This window comes from Colletotrichum lupini, chromosome 1 (genome assembly GCF_023278565.1).
Source record: "Colletotrichum lupini chromosome 1, complete sequence".
NCBI classification, from domain to species: Eukaryota; Fungi; Ascomycota; class Sordariomycetes; order Glomerellales; family Glomerellaceae; genus Colletotrichum; species Colletotrichum lupini.
Window position 1 is genome coordinate 6,484,555 of NC_064672.1, and position 24,648 is coordinate 6,509,202.

Here is a 24,648-nt window from a genome sequence, read left to right on the forward strand (position 1 = left end):
AGTTACGTATTATTATATACTTTATTAATTAGTTTTTAAACCGCGTTTTTAATTATATTGTGCTCGAAGTTCTAGAGGCTAGTCTCGTTATTAATCGGGTTAATTAAAAATATAACGTAATTTAATTAATATAGAAATAGAAATATAGGCTTTAAAGCGAACGTACCGGAATTTAAGAGTTAATCCTATATCTCTTATTACCTCGTTACGAAGTTATCTTATAGAACGATTTATTAAGGGAAAATCTAGCTTATTAAATTAGTTATATTACCTTACGTAATTAAGGTACGATCGGTTACTACTTTAATAGCGAGGCTAAGTAAATAATAAAATATCAGATAATATAAAAAGGTTTATAATCGTACTATTTTTATAAGTTCTTTAGCTTACTCGCGTCGGCGCTATTCTTTATTACGAAGTTACTACGCTTCTAAAAGCTATTATTATAATTTTACGAGTTTATTTTCTATTATAATCCGATATATATATAATATAAACTAAGCGATTAATAAATTTAACCCTTAAGTCTTAATAATTTAAATTATTTAGATATATTTCGTTACGTTTAGTCTATATCGCCCCGATAACTATCGTACCTTAAATTTAGAGTTACGTAAAAGAGTTATAGTAAGCTAATTAAATCTATCCCTTACGTCGGCTCTTAATAGGCTTATTAGTACGTACTTATAAAAATAACTAAGTAAACTAGCGGTACGGATTAATAAATACGTCTTATATTAATTTATACGTTTCTTTATACGTTTTTTTATATTACTATATAGAGCGGATATATTATCTTTAGTTATTATTTAAACTTACGAATAGTTTAGTAAAAACTCTTATAACCTATATAATAGTAATATAATATAGATAAACGAACTAAGATTATTCGAGAAGTATTATTTCCGAAGCGGTATTAGATAACCTTATCATATCCCCTATTATAAATCTTAGGATAATATATTTATTAATAAGGAGGTATTAGCTTTTTAAAAATAGCCGGATAGTATATAAAAGCTCTATTTTATTAAAAATATAAATAAAGTCTCCCTCCTTAGCTACTAGCGTTAGCTAGCCTAGCCTTTTATTCTCTATATTACTAAACCGCTAGTATAGCTTTTTTAATATTATACTCTCGAGGAGATAGCTTAATTTAAGGCCTATACTTATTATTATAATAAATAACTACTTATTATAGTTATTTTTATAGGCTATAGTTTTATAAAGCTATATTTAAGTAATAAACTCTATCTTAACTACTACTAAACCCTAAGGAACTTCTTTATTAATAAAAAAAATACTTAATAATACGTTTTATAAAGCTCCCTCGACGTTAGTTATGCCCGAGGCCTTTATAATAAATAAATATTCTTTAAGCTATTCCTATCTCCGCTTTTATATTACCTAAATATTCTTCCGAAAGGGTTATAAATCCCTATTAAATAACTTTTCAATAATACGAGCGTTACTAAGACTTTTATTATCCGATCTAAAAAAGCGAACCTTATTAATAATATAGCCCCGTCTCCCTAGGATATTACCGCTATTATATAATACCGTTTATAATACTATATCCCTAGATACGTTATAATCTTTATATTATTATATAAAGAACTAAGTAACTAAGGTACCCCCGTCCTTATTACTTACTACGCTTTAAATATTTAGTACTTAAGAACGTATTTAATACTTTAATAAAATAAAATAAATAAGAGACTAAAGTAACTTAAGACTTATATTATTAATAACGTAAATAAATACGAACTATTAATAAGCCTTCTTTATTAGGCTTTTATAATTAATTAAATCGAAGCGGTTAGTATTAAATATAATACTTATTATTATAAAAATATAATTACGGGGATTAATATATTTAAATTCTAGCGTCCTTATAATAAGAAATAATAAAAGTTACTTCTCTATACCCTCTATACGTATAAGAAGTAAAGCTCGTAATAAAAATAATCCTAATACCTTTTTACTAGCCTCGAGAGGATTAGGGTAGGTTTATATAAACTCCTCTATTATTTTTAAATATTATTTAATAAAGCTAATTTAATAAACTAGCGTAGTTTATAAGAAATATAATCTATTAACTATTAACTTTAGCCTTTATAATTTTACTAGCTCTTAAATAACCTATTTCTATATAAATTATTAATAATTAAGTAGAGCTTAAATATATTAAAACGTAGTAGTTCGGTACTTATTAAATGTTATTTATAACGGCCCCTTAGCCCGACTTTTAGTAATTAAGTCTAGGTTAGAATTTAGTATACCCTAAGCTATAGTAAACTTACGTAGCTAACTAAAGGCTATTTTAACGTTACTTAATTCCTTACTAAGCTAAATAACTATAGCAAACGTAGCGGCGTATATATTACTTATTATCCTAACTTATTAGCTATACTCCGAGATATTATATTAATTATATCCTTAGTGCCCCTTTAAAGTAGTTTAGACCTTAGGATTACGAGTTAGTATCTTATTATATTAAAGATATAAGATAGAGATATAAGAGGTAGTTATATATATCTATTTATATATTAATATTAAATACTTTATATAATCTAGACTAGGCCTAGCCTTATATCCCTATAGCTATCCGTTTACGCTTTACTTTTTTTAATCGCTTTTACTTAACTTAGTCTAATATCCTTAGCGAAACGCTATAAAAAGTCTATATATACTATCTAAACGTATTTAGTATTAAAAAACTCGGGTTATCTTAATATTAAAAATAGTTATACTAAATAAGATTATTATATTATATAATACGCTCTCGTTTTACTAAATACTAATTATTAAAATAGTTATTTCTAATTACTAGCTAGTAGTACTTAAACGTCCGTTTTATTAATAAAAGCTTATAATCCTTAATATAATTAGGGTACTAATTTAAATTAAGAAGTAGTAAGAAGGGCTTAGGTTAAGGAGTCTTTTTAATAATTAGCTTAGGTTAAGGATAAGTACGAATACGGTCTTATCTAACTATCTCTTTTTTATTATAAAATATAATTATTAAATTAATAGCCTTAATCTAAAGCTCTATAAGTTTATTATAAAAGTAGTTAGTTAATTAATAATAGAGGATATAGGCTAATTTAGTACGCTCAGAGATCTAGAGGTTAATATCCGGTTTAATATACTCCTCGTTTTTTTTATTATTCGCTTACTTCTTAATATCTTATATTAAGTAGTTATAGAAATAATATTCGAGATACTCTTTTATAATACTCTTATTATATTAATCCCGCTTCGTACATATTTCCTTAGTTAGCCTACGGATTTCGGCTTTATTTTCTTTATTTTATACTTAGTATTAACTTCCCCCTAACTCCTATTACTATTACTCTAGCTTTATAATTTCCGAATTAAGAAGTAAGTTCTCCTAAACCTCTTTAAGGACTATATCTTTTATTACTTAAGGATTGCGCATAAGGCTAATATACGTAAATACTTTATATATTTACTCCTTAGTTTTTTTTTTTTAAAAGTTATTTTAGAGGTCGAACTAAACGTTCTTATTAAAATATACGCCTTAAAACGTAATAAACTTAGGATCGTAGCGTATTATTTAGTTACGTATAGTATTAAACGTATTCTTTAAAGTTAAAGCTTTAAGTATTTAAAATCCTTATAAATACTATTTACCTTAACTTATTATTTACTATATTTACTGCCCCTCTTTAAGTAAACCGTAGCGTCTAGGCCTTTTCGAAACCTATATTAAAGCTCTATCGGCCTATATTATTTTATAATTTAAAATAACTTATAGCCTCGTTAATAACTAATATACTATTACTAAACTTTTAAAAAATTAGAACCTTAAGTATTAACTACTTCTATTATAAAGCCGTAAACTAGACTAAACCCCTAACCTCTATTCTTAGTACTTAGGTTATATTTATTAGGCTTATTATATTAAAAGCCTAGTTATAGAGCGCTAGAGTAATAATAATACTAACGGTATAGAAAATGAGCCCTTTTATAGGTATAAAGAAGAAGATAGTCCTATTTATAATTAATATAAAAAGCACTAAAAGTAATTAGAGCCGCGGCGCTACGTATACTCACGGTCTTAGCTTATTATTAGCTCCTTTGTAGTAAATGAACTTATTAAACTGCCCTAGGACATTCGTTACGGTACTTATTTCGCCCCAAGCAATCTAACTCATACTTAACTAAAAATATAAATAAGGCTAATAAGGGTATCTTTATATAAGGGGATTATATACTTATTATATAAATATAAGGTTTCTTCTTATAGTTATTCATTCGTTATACTTATTAATATATATAGAATGACCCCTGCCTATCTAACTGCTGCTCGATAGTTATGAGCCCAGTAGACTCACGCAGCCTCTCTGGACTCTAAATAGCTCCAGAACTGCCACTACACCCCTGAACTATTGTCACAGTAGCCAGGCGGGATTTCAGTTATTCCACGAGTATCAAAACATCAACAGTGCCATTATTGATCATGGCATCCCGTCATTCTTCCATTCGCCTTCAGGGGCAAGGAGATTGGTCAAATTGGTACACCTTCATAAGGATGAACGCCAAGGCTAATGGAGTCTGGGACTTCTGTGATCCAGAAAGATCCACCCAACCCATTGAGCCTATTAGACCTACGCTTGCGGAAGAGCCGAATGTGCAACAGCTCTCTGTCTACGAAGCACAGAGTAGAATATATCCTGAAGAACTCAAGCGTCATGAGAGACGTGTTCACGCTCTCCAGAAGACAATGAGGGATATCACAACAACGATTGAGCCATCAATGCTGTCTTGGCTTGGTGATGCAGATACGCCAAGGGAGATCCTGACGATCCTTAAGAGAAGGTATCAACGGACCCCTGAGGCTGAGAAGATCTTAGCGTATAAGAACTACCGAGATCATCTCATTCGAATCAAGCGGTCCAACACCATGGATTGGATCCAAACGTGTGAGACTTACCTCACAAAGGCCGTCAGACTTGGCTGTGAAGAGATGAGCGTTACTCATCAACAAGTAACCCTTCTCACCACTTTGAAGGCAGTCTACCCTGACTTTGCTGCTCCACTGGCTAGGGAAACTACCAAGGAGGCAGTCGACAACATTACCACAGAGAACAGACTCTCTGGCATCACCATTCTTCATCAATTCAGAGCTTGGCTCGAGGCTGGCTATGGTGAAGACCACAATACAAGAGGAGGAGCTTATGCAACTTGGCAGCAGAAGAACGAGGAGCAATCTTCCCAGGCATCTTCCAAGGCTGCCACTTCCTCCAACCTCACGTCATCGACTGGGAAAGCAAACAGCGAGCCAGGAAAGACAATTCCAACTTGTCCCATTGATGGGAAAAGGCACTGGTATGTTGAGTGCTGGTATCTGAACCGTCAACTTCGCCCAGAAGGACTTCAGCTTAGCGCTGCCAAGGAAGCGCAGGCAACAGCTCTTCTAAGTAAGAAGACTTGGATAGCGGAGAAGATCAAGAGGTACAACGAAACCAACAACTTTTCAGTACCGCAATCAACCCATTCTACCACTTCAACCGGGAAAGCTCACCATATACGAGCAATCACACCTTCAGACTCTGATACGGACTGGTCAGACTCCCTCTCCACCCCGGAAGAACCAAACGGCAGCTGTCAGCATGTGGCGGATGGAGAAGAGGTTAGGAACGCAGTTCTCGTCGATACTGGCGCTTCTGACCCTCTATCATGGGACAGATCACGATTCCGATATCTTCAACCAGTCAAGAAGGCGTTTGACACACCCAACGGACCGATTCAAGCAATCGCCAAGGGCTCTCTCATCGTCAGAGCATTCAACCCTACGGACGTAGAAGTAGAGCTTGCTATTCCCAACGCATACCTGATTCCACAGGCATCAACTACTTTGATCAGTACCATCAAGCTAGAAGAACAAGATCTTTGGTTTTCAGCAAGAAAACGATGCTTTGAGGATGGCGACGGTAACTCTGTGTATAGAGTATGGTCAAGCAATTCACAGTATCACCTTGAACGCCCACACGAGCAGTCTGGGAATTCCTTCTTCACGTCAAGCAAGAAACCAAGATCTCAGAGCAATGCAACGGGTCGTCTTTGGCATCAGAGATTAGGACACCCAAGCAAGGAGGCTCTACAGCATCTGAACAATGCATGCACAGGTGCTGGCGTTGAGAATCCACACACTGACGATTGCGAGGCTTGCCACTTAGCAAGGGCAAAACGAATAGTTTCACGACGTTCTCCAACATACAAGACCACTTATCCTTACGAAAGGGTAAATGTGGACTTCTTTTTGATGGAAGAAGCCTGTAATGGTGCAAGGGTCAACATCATTGCCACCTGTGGTCACACCAAGCACAAGCTCACGAGAGCCTTAGCCCATCGACGTCTCCTAGGTCTCCAATTCATCAAGCAGTTAGTCAAGTTCCTCAACACTCAATATGGGATCATCGTCAGGTTTATCCGTTTGGATGGAGACATGGCTCTTCAAACGAACATAGACACTTTCACTGCGGACGAAGGTATCATACTGGAGCGAACCGCACCATACACATCTGCTCAGAATGGACCAGGGGAAAGGGCTGGAGGAGTCGTGTTCAACGATTCGAGAGCAATGGGGATCGAATCCAACTTCCCGTCCGACTTATGGCCGGAGATTACAGCAGCATCAGTATACGTTGGCAACCTGACTCCGCGCAGGAAGATACATTGGAAGAGACCCCAAGGCGTTCTCAACACGTGGCTCAATGCCAACAGAGGAATGAACAGGCCGGAGAAACCCTCAATTGCACACCTAAAAAGGTATGGATGCAGGGCCTACCCTCTGACGAAAGATTACCTCGCTAGCCGCCAGCGAACAGCCAAAATGGCACCAAGAGCGCATATTGGCTATCTATGTGGCTACGACAGTACCAACATCTATCGAATCTGGATCCCAGCTTTACAACAGGTATTCCGGACAAGAGATGTCACCTTCGACGAAACTATCGTCTACGACCCAGCGGTAGAAAGCTCACCAGATGACTTAGAACTGCTCAGAGCACAGGCTGGTCAGCTAGATCTAGTCGATCTCAACCTTGATATTGACCTCACGATCGAGGCAGTCATGAGTGATTCAGCCCATCTAGGGAGCATTGCAAGCCCACCCGCAGCATTAGCTTCTGAATCCCGACAAGCACGACAAAGCAACTCAACAAAAAGTTGTCCAGATCAACAACCATATAACTACGGATCTGATGGCTCTGATACCAGCCTGGATATCTCTGCAGCTGGGAGGGTGGAAGCCACAGAACCCACCACAGACTCAAGCTCTCTGATAAATCCTTCGTCTTCCCCTGACACTACTGGAGGAGACAAAGAATCAGACCACATTTCAGATAATCAAAATTCCCACGAGGAGATTCTTGATACCATCATTGTCAGAACTGATAGTGACACCTCGCAAGACGAACAAGAAGGTCACCAGGCAAGCCAGAACGATCAAACAGATAGTGATCCAGGTCAGCTACCTAGGGGGGTGCTAGAAACAGCGGAGGACTCCAATGAACCACTCAGTTCAACCCCGGACGTCACTTCATCTAACATGTCCACCAACATTACCAGAAAGCGACAACAACACGATACTGCGCAAGGAGTTGATCTAGCAAACATCATTCAAGCTCCAAGGACTCGAAAACCTAGCAGGAAAGCACAGGATTACAACGATAGCGCCTACCAGAAGGGATACATGGCATACATCACCACTAATGGGTCTGCATACCACTCTGCAAGCCTGAATCACAACAACAAACGACATAAGAGAGATCTTCCTCCGCCACCTAGGAACTGGAGGGAAGCTCAACGACACCCGTTCTTCACTGACTGGAAGAAAGCCTGCGAGGCAGAACTTCAGCACCACTGGAACATCGGTACGTGGAAGAAGATCAAGTCTAGCAAGGTCAACACAGAGCAACACTTCATCATACCGCTATTATGGGTATTCACGTACAAATTCGACAAGCATGGGTACTTGCAAAAGTTCAAAGCAAGAATATGCGTTCAGGGCAATCTTCAACCTCCTAGTGATTTAGATACCTCAGCATCGACGCTTGCAGCTAGGACTTTTAGAACCATGATGGCGCTTGGAGCCAGATTCGGTCTGAGATTCTGGCAGAAAGATGCTGTCAACGCCTTCACAAATGCATGGCTAGATGAATTGGTCTATGTCCACTACCCACCAGGCTTTGAGGAGTATGGGCAAGTTCTACTGCTTCTCCGAGTTCTTTATGGCCTCAGAAGGTCACCCCTTCTCTGGCAACGCCACATCACAAAGACAATGAAGGAAATCGGTTTCACCCAGCTTCAAGAGGATGAATGCGTTTTCATTAGAAATGGAATCCTCATCTTTGTCTTTGTGGACGACATCGTGATTGCTTTCCTACCTAGCAAGGAGGATGAGGCAAGAACACTCACCAACAAACTACAATCTCATTATCAACTGAGAGACATGGGAGACCTTCGATGGTTTCTAGGAATTAGGATCATTCGCGATCTCAACGCCAGAAAGATATGGCTCTGCCTTGACAGCTATATCGATTCACTGGTCACTAAATACAAGATTAATCCTCAAGGAGGATGGCCTCAAACACCTATGAGTCCTGAACAGCTGATTCAATACAACGGCCAAGCTTCCAAAGAGACGATCAACAACTATCAGAGAAAAGTCGGCTCACTTAACTACGCCGCGGTGATTGGGAGACCAGACATCTCGTACACCACATCGCGACTCTCTGAATACCTTCAGAACCCTGGCCCAGACCACATCGTAGCAGCAGACAGATGTATGGCATACCTGGCTCGAACGAAAGGACTTGCAATCGAGTACGACGGATCTGCCGAAGGAAGACTCTACTGCTCCTCAGACGCTGCCTTCGCAGACGACCTCAACACTCGAAGGAGTAGTCAAGGGTATGTGACAATGCTTTTTGGAGGCCCTATCGACTGGAAAGCCACCAAACAGAAGTGTGTCGTCACCTCATCAACCGAAGCAGAGTTGATTGCTCTCACCCAGGCAACTCGAGAGTATATCGCCACGCTCAGGCTGATGAAGGAGTTAGAGATCCAACCCGACGGATTTCCAACCATACTCTGTGACAACCAACAAACTCTTCGTCTCCTCACTGCTGAGAAACCTCATCGGGTCTCGAAGTTGAAACACATCGACATTCAGAACCTATGGGCAAGGCAAGTGTGTCAGAAAGGAGATATCAACTTCCACTGGATGGATACAAACCACACTATTGCCGATGGGCTCACGAAGCCTCTCAACCGTGTTAAACACGCCGATTTCGTTCGTTCACTTCGTCTCGTTGACATCACTCACCTGCTGGGACAGGAAGAGGAGTGAAGGAGCAGACATAGCTTCAGGCAAAGCCTGAACCTAGGGGGGTGTGTCAGACTGCCCCAGGACATTCGTTACGGTACTTGTTTCGCCCCAAGCGATCTGACTCATGCTTAACTAAAAATATAAATAAGGCTAGTAAGAGTATCCTTATATAAGGGGATTATATACTCACTATATAAATATAGGGTTTCTTTTTATAGCTATTTATTTATTATACTTATTAATATATATAGAATGACCCCTGCCTATCTAACCACTGCTCGATAGAACTTAATAGCCATTGCCGGTACGGCTCGTCCCGTCACTAAATAGCAAACAATTATTATAAGTATGTCCTTATAGCACAAGGCTTTTGGACGTCCCCGCCCGGCTGTTTCCTTATTAGCAATCTGTTAAGGAGAAGGGAGTCTTTATCTTATAATAGTTAGTTATTATAATCTACGTTTTTTATATCTTTACTATACTTAAGATTAAGGGACTTAATACCTTAGAGCTTAAAAATCTTATCCGTACTTCCGTTTTTAGGTTTTTTCTTTTTAATATATACGACCTTAGCGGGCCGGGCGCTAGTATAATAGAAGAGCTAGTAGTAATTAGCTAGTTAAGTACGCTACCGTTCTAAGAATAAATATTTAGTAGTTATAATAATAAGGGTCCTGCTAGCTATTTAGCTAAGTTATACCCTATTTATTTATATACTATATTTATAAAATAGGTTAACTTAAATAAGCTAAAGCAGTAGATAACTACTAATATATTTAAGTCCTTATATTTTTAGATTACTATATAGTTAATAATGCTTCGACGCTCCTACCTTAGGCGGCTAAGACCGGGTCTTCTTCTATCTAGCTTATAATTATTATTATAAATAGTATACTAGATATAGTAGTTATTTATTAAAGCTAGTAGAGTATAGGATACCGAGCGGCTATTGTGCGGAGAGTACGTATTTTAAAACCGGATATACGAATAGATACTTAATAAATACTACTAGCTCTACTTATATTATAGTAAACGAGCCGCTTTACCCATAGGTCTACGGCTTTAATAGTTAGCTTATTCCGTAATAAGAATTTAATTTAAAAAACGGCGGCGATTAGGGTATAATTAGGGAGAGTTTTAGGCTATTATTAACTTTTCCTAGGTAAATAACCGCTTTAAATAGTTAAGAGGCTTTATTTTATGCTTTATTTACGTACGGTTTTATATTATATTATATTATATAAGTAGTAGTATTTAAATTTAGAATAAGATTATAATTAATAGCTAGATATTTTAAAGAGCCGCAATTTAGAAATCCCTTCTTTTTTATATTAAAGCGATTTTTTAAATTCGTAAGTAGTTTCTAAACTTATTATCCCGTACGAACTAAGAATAGTATTAACACTTTATAAAACGTCTTCTATATATATCCTCTGGCGAATTTTACTCCGTTTATAAACCTTATTCTTATTTTCGTTTATTTTAACTAGACATAAGCTATTATAATCTACTTTTTATATTTATCCGTGCGCGCCACGCCCTACTATAACGTAACCTTAGTATTTATATTAATACTCTTATTTTCTATCCCGCGCTCGTAGCCGTGTTCTTATTTTTATTATTAACTTAGAACTTCTTTAATATACTTTTAATTAAAGAACGACCGGCCGCCGTGCTATTTAAGTCTACGCGTCGGATAAACTAAAGAGGTTTTATACTAGGCTAACTAGTTTTACTAGAGTCTTCGTATTTTACCCTTTTATTTACGTTAATAATAGAGTATATATTAAGGGTAACTTCTGCTTTAGTAGTTTCTATAAGACGCCGTATTTAGCGTTTCTTATTATAGAATATAGTATATAAAGCCGGGCGAGCCTCTATAGTAAATTAATAAGATAAAGGTCGGTTACTATTAATAACGTAATATTAAAATTACTTTAATAGTGACTTTAAAACCGGCGCATAGCGGAACGTTTTTTAAGGGCCGGATATAAGAGGCGCTAGCCGAGGCCTCTCTATATAGGTCGATATAGAAAAAACCTATTTACTTATGATATTAAAAAAATATAAAGTCTCTAGGGATATTATAATTAGCTAGTAACGCCTTAGAAGTGAAAATGCTATTATTAAATAGTATTTATATAGAGTACTAAAATACTAATATTTAGCTTATATTTATAGCTCTCTTATTAAGAGCTCTCGTCAGAGCCGTTACTAAATTAATAAATCGTTCTATTATTTAAAAGCTACTCTCTTATTAAGTATATATATAAAAAAGAGCTCTTTTAAATTTGCTCGTTCGGCTACTTTTAGCTATATTAGAGCTAGATTAGTAACCTTAAAAATATAAAAAATAATATATTATATTTAGACGCTCTATATAATAGTATAAGTAGATTAATAACTTAAAGCGAGGAAGCCTTGCTCTATTTCCGACCTAGATCTCTATTATTAAGACTATATTAGTTAACTATAAATTAATAAGTAGCGCAACTCGGCCCGCTTTTTAATAACTTCGTTCGTTCTACTCGTTTTATTCGTAGCGACTCTAAAGGCGCGGTGCATAATAATAAGTCTTATTATACTTAGCTATTAACTAGCCGTAATTAAAGAGGTCCTCTTTACTTTTTTATATTAAATATACGTAGCCGTCCTATTTAATAGTATATAAATTAGCGCTATTATTAGTCTCGTAATAGCTTACGATATACTAGAGACGGGATACTTAAGTAGCGTTATTTACTTAGGGTTACTTAACGTATTTTTATTATATATTAATATACTCTCCGTTTTTAAAGACTTATAAAGTTTAATAATTGTCTAGCTAGTCCTATTTAAGGGTATTATGGATACTTATAACTATATTATAGAATATATACGCACTACTCGTAGTAGTATAAATAACTTTAATTACCTTAAGGTATAAAGACTAGGCTATGTAAATTATCGAGCCCCGCTATACTTTTATATTAATATAGATATATTTTAAAATACGCAGTACTTTAAGTATATAGTAGTCTTTTTAGGGGAGTGAATTTATTAGAAGTTAATAATAAGAAGTCGGGTTATAAATAGCGGCCCTTAGTAAGTACCCTCAACTTATATAGGTACGTAGTTAGATATATATTTTTTAGTATTATAAAGCCGTACTCGCATACTTCTACGTCTCGGAGTTAAATATATCTACTCTTTTTGCTAATAAACGCCCTGTTTCGGGCCTTAGACCCGGATTATTAATAATACTATAGCTCTAAGTGGCGGGATTTAAATAAAATACTGCGTCCTTATGGTTTATATAGCTTTGAGTATATAAAAGTTAAAAGAATAGACTCTTTATTATAGGAAAGCTAACTTAGCTAGTTTTTATTAGCGCGATTTCTAACTAATGCGACCTTCGTAACGAGCGGACATACCCCCCCCCCCCCGGTCCTATCCCTACTCTCTCTATAACTATTTTATAAAAAGGTCTTTAGGAGCTCTACTATATCTATCCTAAGACGAATACGCGTCTCTAGTACCGCCTTTACGTTACTATTAATATTTATAGAGTTAGCTATAGGCTATTTAGTCTTTATAATCTCTATATTAGTATAGCTATAGTAGAACCTAATACGGTTATACTACGTTTATCGTCGGCTTCTTATCTAAAGCTATTATACCCTTTACGTATATCTAGCGTATTTAGTATTATATGATTAGTATTTAGGCATATTATAAATATATTATTAGATATTACGGGGTCGGCGCTAGCTTTATTATATTAATAAATACTATTAATAATATATACGCTACGGTCGAACTTATATATATTAATATAAGCTTTTATAAGGCTATGTTTATTTTTTGCGGATTAAATAGCCTCCTCTCTTATATTAAGTTTATATTTATTAAGGAATAAATCCTTAAAGAGCTATACTATTAAGTAATTTAAAAGAAGGACGACTAGATTAAGTATAGATCTTATATTATCTAAGTTAGTTAAGTAGACTATAGTCGTATATTTAAAAACGATAAAACTGATATAGACGTCGGCTTATTAAAGATATAGGACTATAGAACTTATATACTTACGTAGCTATGTCACGGCAGTGGGCACCAGGGCCCTGTGGGCCCTGTGGCTTAGCCTTAGGCTGCGAGGCTGAGCTCCTAGTGGTTACGTAACGAGCTAGACCGCTGGGTCCAAAGGGCCAGCCTGCTAGCTTCTGCCCACTATTCTATTTTTTCTCTTTTTACGTTAAGTCTTTAGTTAATTAGGTTAATATAGTAGCGTTCTAACCTACCTCGAGTTCCCTTTCGTAATACTACTTAACGTTACTTAATTAACTATTCTCTAGAGACAAAACGATAATATTTTAATTAATTAATTACTAGCTACCCCTATTAAAAAAGCGTATAAAAGAGCCGAGCAATAGCTAATTAAATTAATCGCATATAAGTAGCGTAATTAACACCCCTTAAATATACACCCCCTCTACTAAATATAATAATTAGAAAATATAGCTAGAAAGGCTAAGTCTCCCTTCGTACTAACGGCTTTTAATAAAGTCGCCGCCTCTACGAGTCTTAATAGAGCATTATAAGCCTTAATAAAGGCGCTAAGCTCCCGGTTATTAACCTAGAGGTCGCGCTATTTAATTAGCTAATAGAGCGCTTCTTACCCTCTATTACTTAGGCCGATCGCTTAGCATACCTTAGTAACGTAGCTAACTAGCTTACTTTACTTATTTATATCCGTAACAATATCCTTTTTAAAAAAAATACTAAGTAGTATATTAACCTCGACCTTATCTAAGAGCTATACCTTAAAAACGATAGAAAGACCTTATTTAAGTAGATCGAATAGTAGTTAAAGATATATATTGCCTAGTACTAATTAGAATAGGTCCTAGCGTCCGCTATTAGCTAGCTAAGTAATAGTACTAAGCGCCTATATATAATAACTTACGAGAACCTCGACCTTACGCATACTATTACTATAGAGCTCCGTATTATAAAAGAAGCCCTTACCCGAGCCTATATTAGTAATATGGCTATAGCTAAAAGGCTAAAGTAATTAGAGAACGGCTCCTAGGCTAGCTCTATTTAAAATACTACTACCCTTAGCGCGCTAAAGTAGTAGCTAATACGCTTAAAAATATAAAGTAGTTACAAAACCACTCTAGCCTCGTCCTATCCCGTTACCCATAGCTCTTAAAAAATACCTAACGTACCCACTTTTATAAGTAATAACACTAGCCTTAAGTTTAACTACTAGCTCTAGCGTATTATAAAGCGCTTAGAAAACGCTAACTATAGTACGGATAGGTACTACTTAGAGTATATTATTAATAAGATTAGAAATAGCGCTACGGAGTTTATATACCTATTACTAACTTTTAACGAGATTACTATAACTAAGTAGCTACTCTACGAGCTTAAGTCGGCTTATACTAGCCCGACTACTATAAATAACGCTAGCTATAAGCTAGACGTACTTACGATTACGCTTAAAGACGTTTACTAAAAGCGCTCTATATTTACTAAGCTCGCGCGTATTAGTAAGCTTCTAAAGTCCTAGTAAAAGCGCCGTTTTTATAATAAGCTACCTATATATCTTCGTAACTAGGCTATATTAAAGTACTTAGATAATACGACTACCTTTTAAAAGTATACTAAGTACGTTACCTAGCTAGCTAACGTAATATAGCCCCCTTTTATAAAGGACCGCGCGGTTAAAGCTTCTAACTAGACTCGCTAGACCTCGGATAAAAATAATAAAAGTAGCGGAAATAATAAAAGTATTAGAAGTATTAAACAGGACCGAGGTTATACCTCTACCCGCAAAACGATCCCTAAAGCCTTATATTAAAAACTTAAGGATAGTAGCGCTTACTTCGTTTATAATAATACTAAACATATCTCTAAGGACTACCCTAAGAAGCTAAAGACTATTATAGCCGCTATTAACGCTACTACGGGCCCTACTAAGACAGAGTCGGGTTTAGAAAACTAGACCCCCTAGTAAAAGTAAACTCCTAGCTAGGGGATACGTATAAAAAGGACGGAAAATTAATAATTAATTTAGTAAACTTATAAAATCTCGTAGGGGGTTCGCCCCTTAAAATAGAGCTTATATTAATATTTAATAAATATAGAATTTGCCTAAGAGCCTTACTTAATACGGGAGCTAATAAATACGGATTTATAAATAACTGCGTAACCCCTTTATTATAATAGTTCTACGCGGCCCTATTTTATAAATTACTACGCCTAATCCCTACCGCCGGGTTTAATAAAAAGTAATTAGATAATACTAGCGTAGTATAAACTGCTAACCTATATATTAATCGACGGGTCCTTTTAAAAGCACCCCTCCTTTAGCTTAACACGGGCCGCTACGACCTAATCCTAAGGTAAAAGTAATTCGAATACCACGGGATAAACCTTAATATTCGCTACCGATAGCTAATATAGCCTAAGGACCTACCGCTATAAAAAATACCCACTACTATTATTAGGGATATCGAGGACCTATATGCCCCGGAAGTTATCGACGTATAATACTAAATCGACGCCGACTATTAGTAGGACCTATTCGAGATAAATATAGCCCGCTATAACCAAAAGCTTTAGTAATAGCGGGCGAAGGGTACGCTAATTAAGATATTACTACGCTTATTAAAAATAATAGCCCGTTAAATATAGCGGTTAGACGAGGCTAAGGATATAAAAAAAATAGAACGCGCCCTTAAAAGCACTACTATCGCCCCCGCAAAGAGGGTTAGACGATAAAAACCATACTTAGTAACGTTATAAATAAATATTACCTTTATTAGCGCTCCCGCATTCAAAAAGAACCTAAGGCAGAATAATATCGAAATAGGCTCTATATTACTCTATAAGCTAGACCGTATTATAAAAGATAAAAAGGAAGAGGAGGACCCCTTATATAACGACGACTAGGTTACTCGTAACCTCATAGTAACTAACTTACTAAAGTACCTACGGCCCTAAACTAACGTTTTTAGTAAAGCGGCTAGCGATATACTTACGCCTTATAAGCCGTATAATTATAAAATTAAGCTCTTAAATAGTAATAAAGAGAAGCTAACCTACCACTCTCTATATAAATAATTAGTACCGGAGCTAGAAGCCACAAGAGCTTATTTATTAAAGTACTTATAAAAGGGATTTATTAAGCTAGGTAATACTCCTTTTACGTTACCGACGCTATTTATAAAAAAGTACGATAGTAGTTTGCGCTTCTATATTAACTTCTATAAGCTAAATAAGGTTATAAAAAAAGACCACTACTTACTACTGCTTATTAACGAGACCCTCGCATAGCTAAGTAGGGTAAAAGTATTTACTAAACTAAATATTAAATAGGCCTTCTACCGTATTCGCCTTAACCTAGCCTCCGAGGACTTAATAACGTTTAGAACCCGCTACGGGGTATATAAATATAAAATAGTACCCTTCGGGCTCTATAACGGGCCTACTACGTACTAACAATATATAAATAAGATACTAATAGAGTACCTAAACGACTTTTATATAGCGTATATAAATAACATCTTAATCTTCTTAAACGACCCCCTCTAATACTAAGAGCACGTTACTAAAGTACTAAACCGCTTACAAAAAGCAGGCTTATAAACAGACATTAAGAAATATAAATTTAGTATTACCTCTACAAAGTACCTAGGCTTCGTAGTTTCTATAAAAGGTATATAGCCTAATAAGGAAAAAGTCTCTATAGTTAAAAACTAGAAGCCACTTATATTACTTAAGGGCATCTAGTCTTTCCTCGGGTTCTATAACTTCTATAAGAGATTTATAAAAGATTACGGCCGCCTAGCTAGGCCCCTTACGAGACTAATAAGTAAGGGAGTTCTTTTTAACTTTAGTACTAACTACGAGACGGCCTTTAAGGCTATAAAACTAGCGCTAACGTTAGCGCTAATCCTTTACTACTTTAAACTAGAGCTACTAACGCGGCTAAAAACCGACGCCTCTAACTTAGTATATACTAGAGCGCTACTATAATAATAAGAAGATAACGGGTTATAGTACTTAATAACCTTTTACTTAAAAACGATAAGCAGCGCAGAGCTTAACTACGCTATTTATAATAAAAAAATACTAATAATAGTACTATGCCTAAAGGAATAGCGCGCAGAGCTTATAAGCTACGAGCATAAGTTCGATATTATTATAGACTATTAGCTACTACTATTCTTTATAACTAAGCGCCTACTTAACTTATAACAAGCCCGCTAGGCTAGCACGCTAGCGAACTTTAACTTTTAGATCTATTACCGCCCGGGAAAGGAAAACGTACTAACTAACGCCCTATTACGGAAAATAGAGGATATCCGTACTTAGTAAGTACTAAAAAAGGCTAATAAGACCTAAGTCCTCTTACCGCTAGGACTACTATCCCCTAATATCGCGGCAGAGCTACGGGCGTTATTAAGTACCGCAGTTAGTTAACTATAGCTTATAATTAGCTCGCTCTTACTAAAAGACGAGCTCTAGGGGTATTTACTAATAAAGAAAATTCTAAAGCTTAATAGAGACCTTATTATAGCGTCCCTCGCGCTAATATAAGCGCTAGTAGCCAAAGGGCGCGAGCGCTAATTTATCTAGGACGACGGATTACTAATAATAAATAAGAAGCTCGTAATACCCGAAGAAGAGAACCTTCGTATTATAATTATTTACGAGGTCTACGAGCAAAAGCTCCTCGCCTACCTAGGGCATAATAAGGTTATAAAAATAATTAAATAGTAATACTACTAGCCGGGCCTAATAGCGGATACTTATTAATACGTATAGAACTACTATACTTACTACTAATTATAAAAGCCGCGCAATAAGCCCCTAAGAGAGCTAAGGCCACTTCTAGTACCTAACTACCCGTAGTAGCACATTTTTATTAACTTCATAACTATCCCTACTAATTAAAAAGGATTCGATAATATTTAGGTAGTAGTAAACTGCCTAGGTAAGAGGGCAATATTTATTCCTTATTACAAAACTACTATAGCAAAAAATATAAGCTAAATGTTCTACGAACGGGTACTACCTATCTTCGGCCTACTAAAGACTATTATATTAGACCGAGGCCCCTAATTTATCTCTAACTTCTAAGGGGAACTTTATAAAATTTGCGGGGTTAAGCTATAACTATTAACGGCCGACTACCCCTAGATAGATAGCTAAATAGAGGTACTAAACTAGTATATCCTATAGTAATTAAGACTACTAATTAACTAATACTAAGATAACTAGAGCGATATACTACCTACAATCGACTTTACTTATACTACCTAGCCTAGCGAAACTATAGGGCTATTACTATACAAAGTAGAATTCGGTCGTTAGCTACGGCTCTCTTTTAACTAGTCTAAACGAACTTACTAATTTAGCTCTATAAAAAAAAAGCTAAACCGTACCGACGCATAGTATATAGCCTAGGGGATATACGAGGCCTAGGAGACCGCTAAGAATAATATAAAGGTCGCTTAGGCACAATATAAAAAGTATATTAACCGCTACTAGCACCCGGACGACCTAAAGCTAAGAAACCGGGTCTTTATTAATACCTCGTACTAAAAGTCCGCTAATATAAATAAACTATAATAGCCATAGGCTAGGCTATAGCCTATTATTAATACCGGATAGGGGGGTATATAGATTATAGAACTATTAGCGGGTAGCTAGGTATACCCAGTCTTCTACCTAAGTAAGCTAAAAAAGGCCGCCGACAACTTACTACCTAAGCAGAACTAAGACCCGCTACTACTAATTACTAATAACGACGGCAAACCGGAGTACGAGGTCTTAAAAGTTATTAAATTACGCTTATATAAAGAAAAACTATAGTATTAAGTAGACTAAAAGGGGTACGATACGGATCTAACTTAGTACGACGTAAAGAGCTTTAAATATACGCCGGCGGCGCTCTAGGCGTTCTATTACTAATACCTAACTACTAAGGGCCCGCTATAGAACCTAGATATATAAATAGAAGCCGCCGTAGCTAGCGATTTACTATTACTAAGGGAGGACGATAATATAATAATAGTAATTACGGCTATAGATTCGCTAGAATAAGAGGTAATTTAGAGGTTTATTTTTTTAGTACTACGGATAGCGCCCTCTAGTATAAAAAGGGGGGTAATATTACGGTAGTAGGCACTAGGGCCCTATAAGCCCTATAGCTTAGCCTTAAGCTACGAGGCTAAGCTCCTAGTAGTTACGTAACGAGCTAGACCGCTAGGTCCAAAGGGCTAGCCTACTAGCTTCTGCCCACTGTTCTATTTTTTCCCTCTTTACGTTAAGTCTTTAGTTAATTAGGTTAATATAGCAGCGTTCCGACCTACCTCGAGTTCCCTTTCGTAATAGCTATAGAATACTTAATATTTAATTAAGATAAATACTATCCGAAGTAATAAACTCCCTCCTAAGCTATGCGCCGTGTCCCTTTATTAAGGAGTTATTTTACGTTTATTAAATATAGCTATTTACTTAAATACTAGTATCGCTAACTAGGCCTTACTAATAATATATTACGAAGGACTAGTTTATTAAAAATTATTATTATAATTCTATACCTTTTATTCTTAATATTATATTTATTTTACTAATAGCTCTATATTCCTCCCCTAATTATCTCGGCCTATTATATTAATATTATTTCCGCGGGGTGCTCTTTTTTTTTAACTAGAAAACTCTTATAATTACCGGCCCGGGCCGGCTCTCTTTCGTATTCCGTAATATATATAAGACGCCCGTCTTCGTTAAACTAATACTATCTTTTAGTATTTCTATAACGAGTTATATAATTACCCTTAGTAACTCTTATAAAAACTATAATATAGTAGCGTTACTACTCCGGGACGCTACTTAGAAATAGTGTGAATATAGTACGTAGAATATCCTTAATAACTTCGGTTCTCGCGTTAATAAGCCGATTATATTCCGGTAGTTTTATATATCCGTAAGCCGCGCTAGCTTATTAATAATATTACGTAATATTATATTGTCTATCTTAGCGCTATATTATAATAAGACTAATATTATTATAGGGTTATTATAATATATAAAAAGCGTTTAATTAAGACTCGTTGTGCTATACGAGTTATACTTATTAATTTCTAAGAGTTCTAAAGAGAGTAATATCTTAGCTTCTTAGTAATATTACGTTTATATAAGTTTTAGTAAGAGAGGCCCCGTTTAGTTATTATAGGCTAATATATATACTGTTACGTTTAGGTTAGTACCCGACTTAATAAGGAGATTAATAAGGTATTCTTTTATTACAGCCGTCTTATTAGCCGTCTTTTTAACCCCGGCTAAGAGGGCTAGCTCGAGTAGGTCCTATTTAAAGATATAGAGCGCTAGGTCGGCCCCCTCGATTAAAGTATTTAGCTTATTTATAGCGTCCGCTCTAGCCTTTAAGAATACTAAGGCGGCGGTAAATATACTATCTCCGTATACTATACTAAGGGCTATTATATACTATATATCGATCGTTATAAGTTAGTTTATATTTATACTAAACCGTACTAAGTAACTTATAATTATATTTAGTAATAGTAATAATAAGGAGTAAATTAGTAGCGTATCCTTATTATTATTAGTCTCGTTTACTTCTATCCCTTTCTTATTAATAAAGTACGTAATTACTTTAGTAAGCCTAGCGGTAGCGGCTTAATAAAGAGTATTAATACTAAACTTAAAAAACTTAAGCCGTGCGCCGCGCTAAAAGAGAACTATAAACATCCTAACGTCTCTACTTAATAAAAATAAAAAGACGGGAGTACGTAGCCTATAGTCCGGGGCCCCGTTAATATTAGTACCGTAGTTAAAAAGAAACGAGATAATATTAGGATAACTTTTTAAAGCGGCGAGATAGAGGGCTATAATAAAAAAAGGGCTATATTAATACGTCTCGGTTATATATATAATAGCCGGTTTATTATAATTAGCGCTAGCTTAGTAAGTATATTAGAGCGTAGCGAGGCCTATTTGCGTATTTATATAATTAATAATAATAATAAAAATAGTAAAGTTTTGCCCTAATTTAATATCGTTTTTATAAGGCTTAGGATTAAAAAACGAATACTAAGTACGCGAGCATTACGTAAACTTAAACTAAATATAGGGTTCGCTATAATTAAAAATATATTACGCTACGTCTAAAGAGATCGGCTTTATAAAAATAGGTTTTATAACTAAGTAATATTAGTAGTTTTAAGTAAAACGACATAGTTTATAATAAATAGCGCGGCATTATAAAACTATAAAGTAATTACCTAATTAAACTTATTAGCTTTATATTTAATATAAAAATTGATATCCTATTCTAAGGGATAGCTCTTTGCGCTAGAACTATCCTATTTATATACTATAGGCCCCTAATTAATACTCTAATTTAAGTACGTTCTTAACTTTTACTACTTAGGCACTATAATACTTTTTACTTTTGGCTTATCTAGGCGCAAGTTAAAAATAACTTTATAAAACTAAAATATTAAGCTATTTAAAAGAGCTCTTATAGCTACGGTAAGGGTTAGCTTAGAAATCGGACGTTTAGGTAGTTTCTATATTTACTTTAGATACTAAACCTATCTTAGTTTATTAGTAGTAGTTATTAGCTCTAAGGTCGATAAAAGCTATAAGTATTGCCCGTAACCTCGAGTATTTTTAGTATCTAAGAGACGTAACTAACTTTTTAAAAATAAGAATCTATTACTATAGAAATATACTTACGTATACTATTATATTACTTATTAGCGAACTCTACGCTAGGCTTTTCTAAATAGCCGGCGTTAATGCCCGGGAACCGGAGGTAGATATTCTTAATAACGTAATTAGAGGCCTTCTTATGTATATAGGAACGTGTTTTCTTTATAAAGTCTATTTTTTATTTAGTTAAAAAGTTATTACTATTTTATTATAGTAGGTCGTTTTTAGTAATTAGGATAAGAACCCCCTATTATAATAAGGATATTATTTATAAGCTAGGGACCCTCTTTAATATCCGTTTTAGTTATTATAGAGCGCTAATTCTAATTAGAATTTCTAGCTACGCGCTATCTACTTACTTAGACGCTCTTTTTATAGACTAAACTAAAGCTAACCTTTATAAACCGCTACTTAAACAACGTCTATATCTAATTTTAGCCCTTTAATAACCGGGGTATTAATTTTAGAGTGCGGCCGAATTAGTTTCTAACTATATAATAATAATATTTTTTCCTAATTTAGTTTACTTACTAACTCAAGACCCTCCGCGCCCAAAAGATAAATACGCTTAAAAAACATCCTTTTAAGTAATAAAGTATTACGTTATAACAGATTTATTTACTTAGTATACTCGTAATACGTAGGTTAAATATCCCGTAGTAAATATTTAATATAACGGAATTATTTATAACTATTATACGTCTAGAGCTATATTTAGTATTCTTACTTTTAAGAAATACCTCGTTAAGCAAAGCGCCTTTAAAAGGGTACCTTTATAAATTTATATATCTACCTTTCTAAGCTACGACTTTAATAAGGAGAGTAATAATACTAAATAAGAAAAGGGCTTTTTATAAAACGATCTACGTTAGGAAATAAGCTCTACGCTTAGAATAATATCCTTAGATATTATAGTTAAAATTAAAACCGCTTACTCTATAGCGGCTCGGTATTAACTAAGTAAAAAGAACGAGGTAACGTTTTTATATAAAATAGTATACGTTTATAAAAAAGCTTTTAGGGAACGGTCGTTTTATTTTAGGATAGCTAGCTACGATAGCGCAATTATTATTAATTCTTTTAAATAGTATTTAAATAGTCCTAGCGTAACGTTTTTTAAATACGGAATTCCTAAACTAGACTCGCTTATTATATAAGGGTATTATAGCCGTTATATATATAATACCGGATATTATTATAAAATATATATATAAAGGTATCTTATATATTTAATATAATATATGCTTACCGGATAAGAATTTCTATTTATAATTTATAGCGGATTTATTGATAAGATATAATTTTCTAATTATTTAATTTATATCTAGGTATTAATACTAGATTATATACTATCCTATATACTTTCCGCTTATTTATACTAATTTATAGCTATTTTTACGCACTATATTATCGAATTATATTTTTACACTTTACTTTATAGTATATATAGCCCTTAAGTAAGATCGTTTTTTTAAAACGACCGGGGTAAAAAGTATAAGTAGTTAGATATAAATCTAGTTAGTAATATTAGTAGCCGCATATAGTTATAAGTATATATTACTCCTCCTCTATATACACGCTCTTTTATATATACGCTCTTCTATATATACGCTCTTTTATATATACGCTTAATATTTTTAAAACTAAAAGTTATATACCTACCTATTTAATAGCGAAGCGCCGATCCCTATCTAATATATACCTCCCGTCTTAAGCTAACAGTTCTAGCTTTAAAGTTAACCTCTTAAATAGCTATCGGAACTTAGAAGTTAGGCTTACTTATATCTAAATTTCCTATAAGTAGATAGAATAAAGATTAATCTAGCTACTTTTATAAAATAGCTATAATAAAAGCCTAGGATACTAATAACTATAGAATAGGCTTAAAAGTAACTCTATTATTATATATACCTCGTATATTCGTATAATATATTTATTTAAAAAAGGATATATTAAGAAGAGCAAAACGATAACTTACTTATTATTATATAGTATAGTACGGTACTATATTATATAAACTATACTAAAAACCTTAATCTTATTACCGTAATACGATAGAGTTATTACTTTACTTACGTATTTAGAACTTAGCTAGTACCTATTATAATCCGTATTATCTAATAAACTATTATAGCTTCTCGTTAGTAGCTATTAAAAAAAAGGGATAGAACTAACGAGAACTATAATAAAGCGGTTAAAAACATTATATAGCGTTATAAGTAAATATAATAATAATATAAAGCCGACGTATACGTTTAAGTCCGCTTTAAAAGTAAGTACTATAAATATACGTCTTCCTCTAAGTATTATTTTCCTAAATCTAAAGCCGAGTTAGTATATTTAATTAGACTGCGGTCCTCCGAGGCTATCCCCTAGGCTAATATTTAGAAAAAAGAAGTCTACCTAGTTCTAATAAAGAGGTCGCTACTAAACTATATAAAAAAAGAATCTCGTAGCGAAGTTTAAAATAAAAATAAAGTGCGCAGCTATTAAGTATTATAATACAACTATTTGGTAGAGGAATATAATTATAATAATACTATCTTATTTCT

General features: G+C 34.6%; 4 protein-coding genes across 4 annotated transcripts; 3 read left to right on the forward strand and 1 right to left on the reverse strand.

Annotated features, from left to right (window-relative positions):
* Positions 1 to 3,932: 3,932 nt before the first annotated feature.
* CLUP02_01870 (FluG domain-containing protein) lies at positions 3,933 to 4,118 on the reverse strand (the record flags this gene model as incomplete). The annotated part of the gene is made up of 2 exons (XM_049280906.1): positions 3,933 to 4,014; positions 4,078 to 4,118. Coding segments are annotated over 2 exons (123 nt in total), but the record flags the coding sequence as incomplete, so codon positions are not given.
* Positions 4,119 to 4,483: 365 nt separating this feature from the next.
* CLUP02_01871 (uncharacterized protein) lies at positions 4,484 to 5,828 on the forward strand (the record flags this gene model as incomplete). The annotated part of the gene is made up of 2 exons (XM_049280907.1): positions 4,484 to 5,444; positions 5,713 to 5,828. The coding sequence occupies 2 exons, from the start codon at positions 4,484 to 4,486 to the stop codon at positions 5,826 to 5,828; spliced, it is 1,077 nt and encodes a 358-aa protein (XP_049136864.1).
* Positions 5,829 to 6,472: 644 nt separating this feature from the next.
* On the forward strand, positions 6,473 to 9,379 carry CLUP02_01872 (uncharacterized protein; the record flags this gene model as incomplete). The annotated part of the gene is made up of 1 exon (XM_049280908.1): positions 6,473 to 9,379. The coding sequence occupies one exon, from the start codon at positions 6,473 to 6,475 to the stop codon at positions 9,377 to 9,379; it is 2,907 nt and encodes a 968-aa protein (XP_049136865.1).
* Positions 9,380 to 24,251: 14,872 nt separating this feature from the next.
* On the forward strand, positions 24,252 to 24,431 carry CLUP02_01873 (uncharacterized protein; the record flags this gene model as incomplete). The annotated part of the gene is made up of 1 exon (XM_049280909.1): positions 24,252 to 24,431. A coding segment is annotated over one exon (180 nt), but the record flags the coding sequence as incomplete, so codon positions are not given.
* Between the last annotated feature and the right edge of the window lie 217 nt (positions 24,432 to 24,648).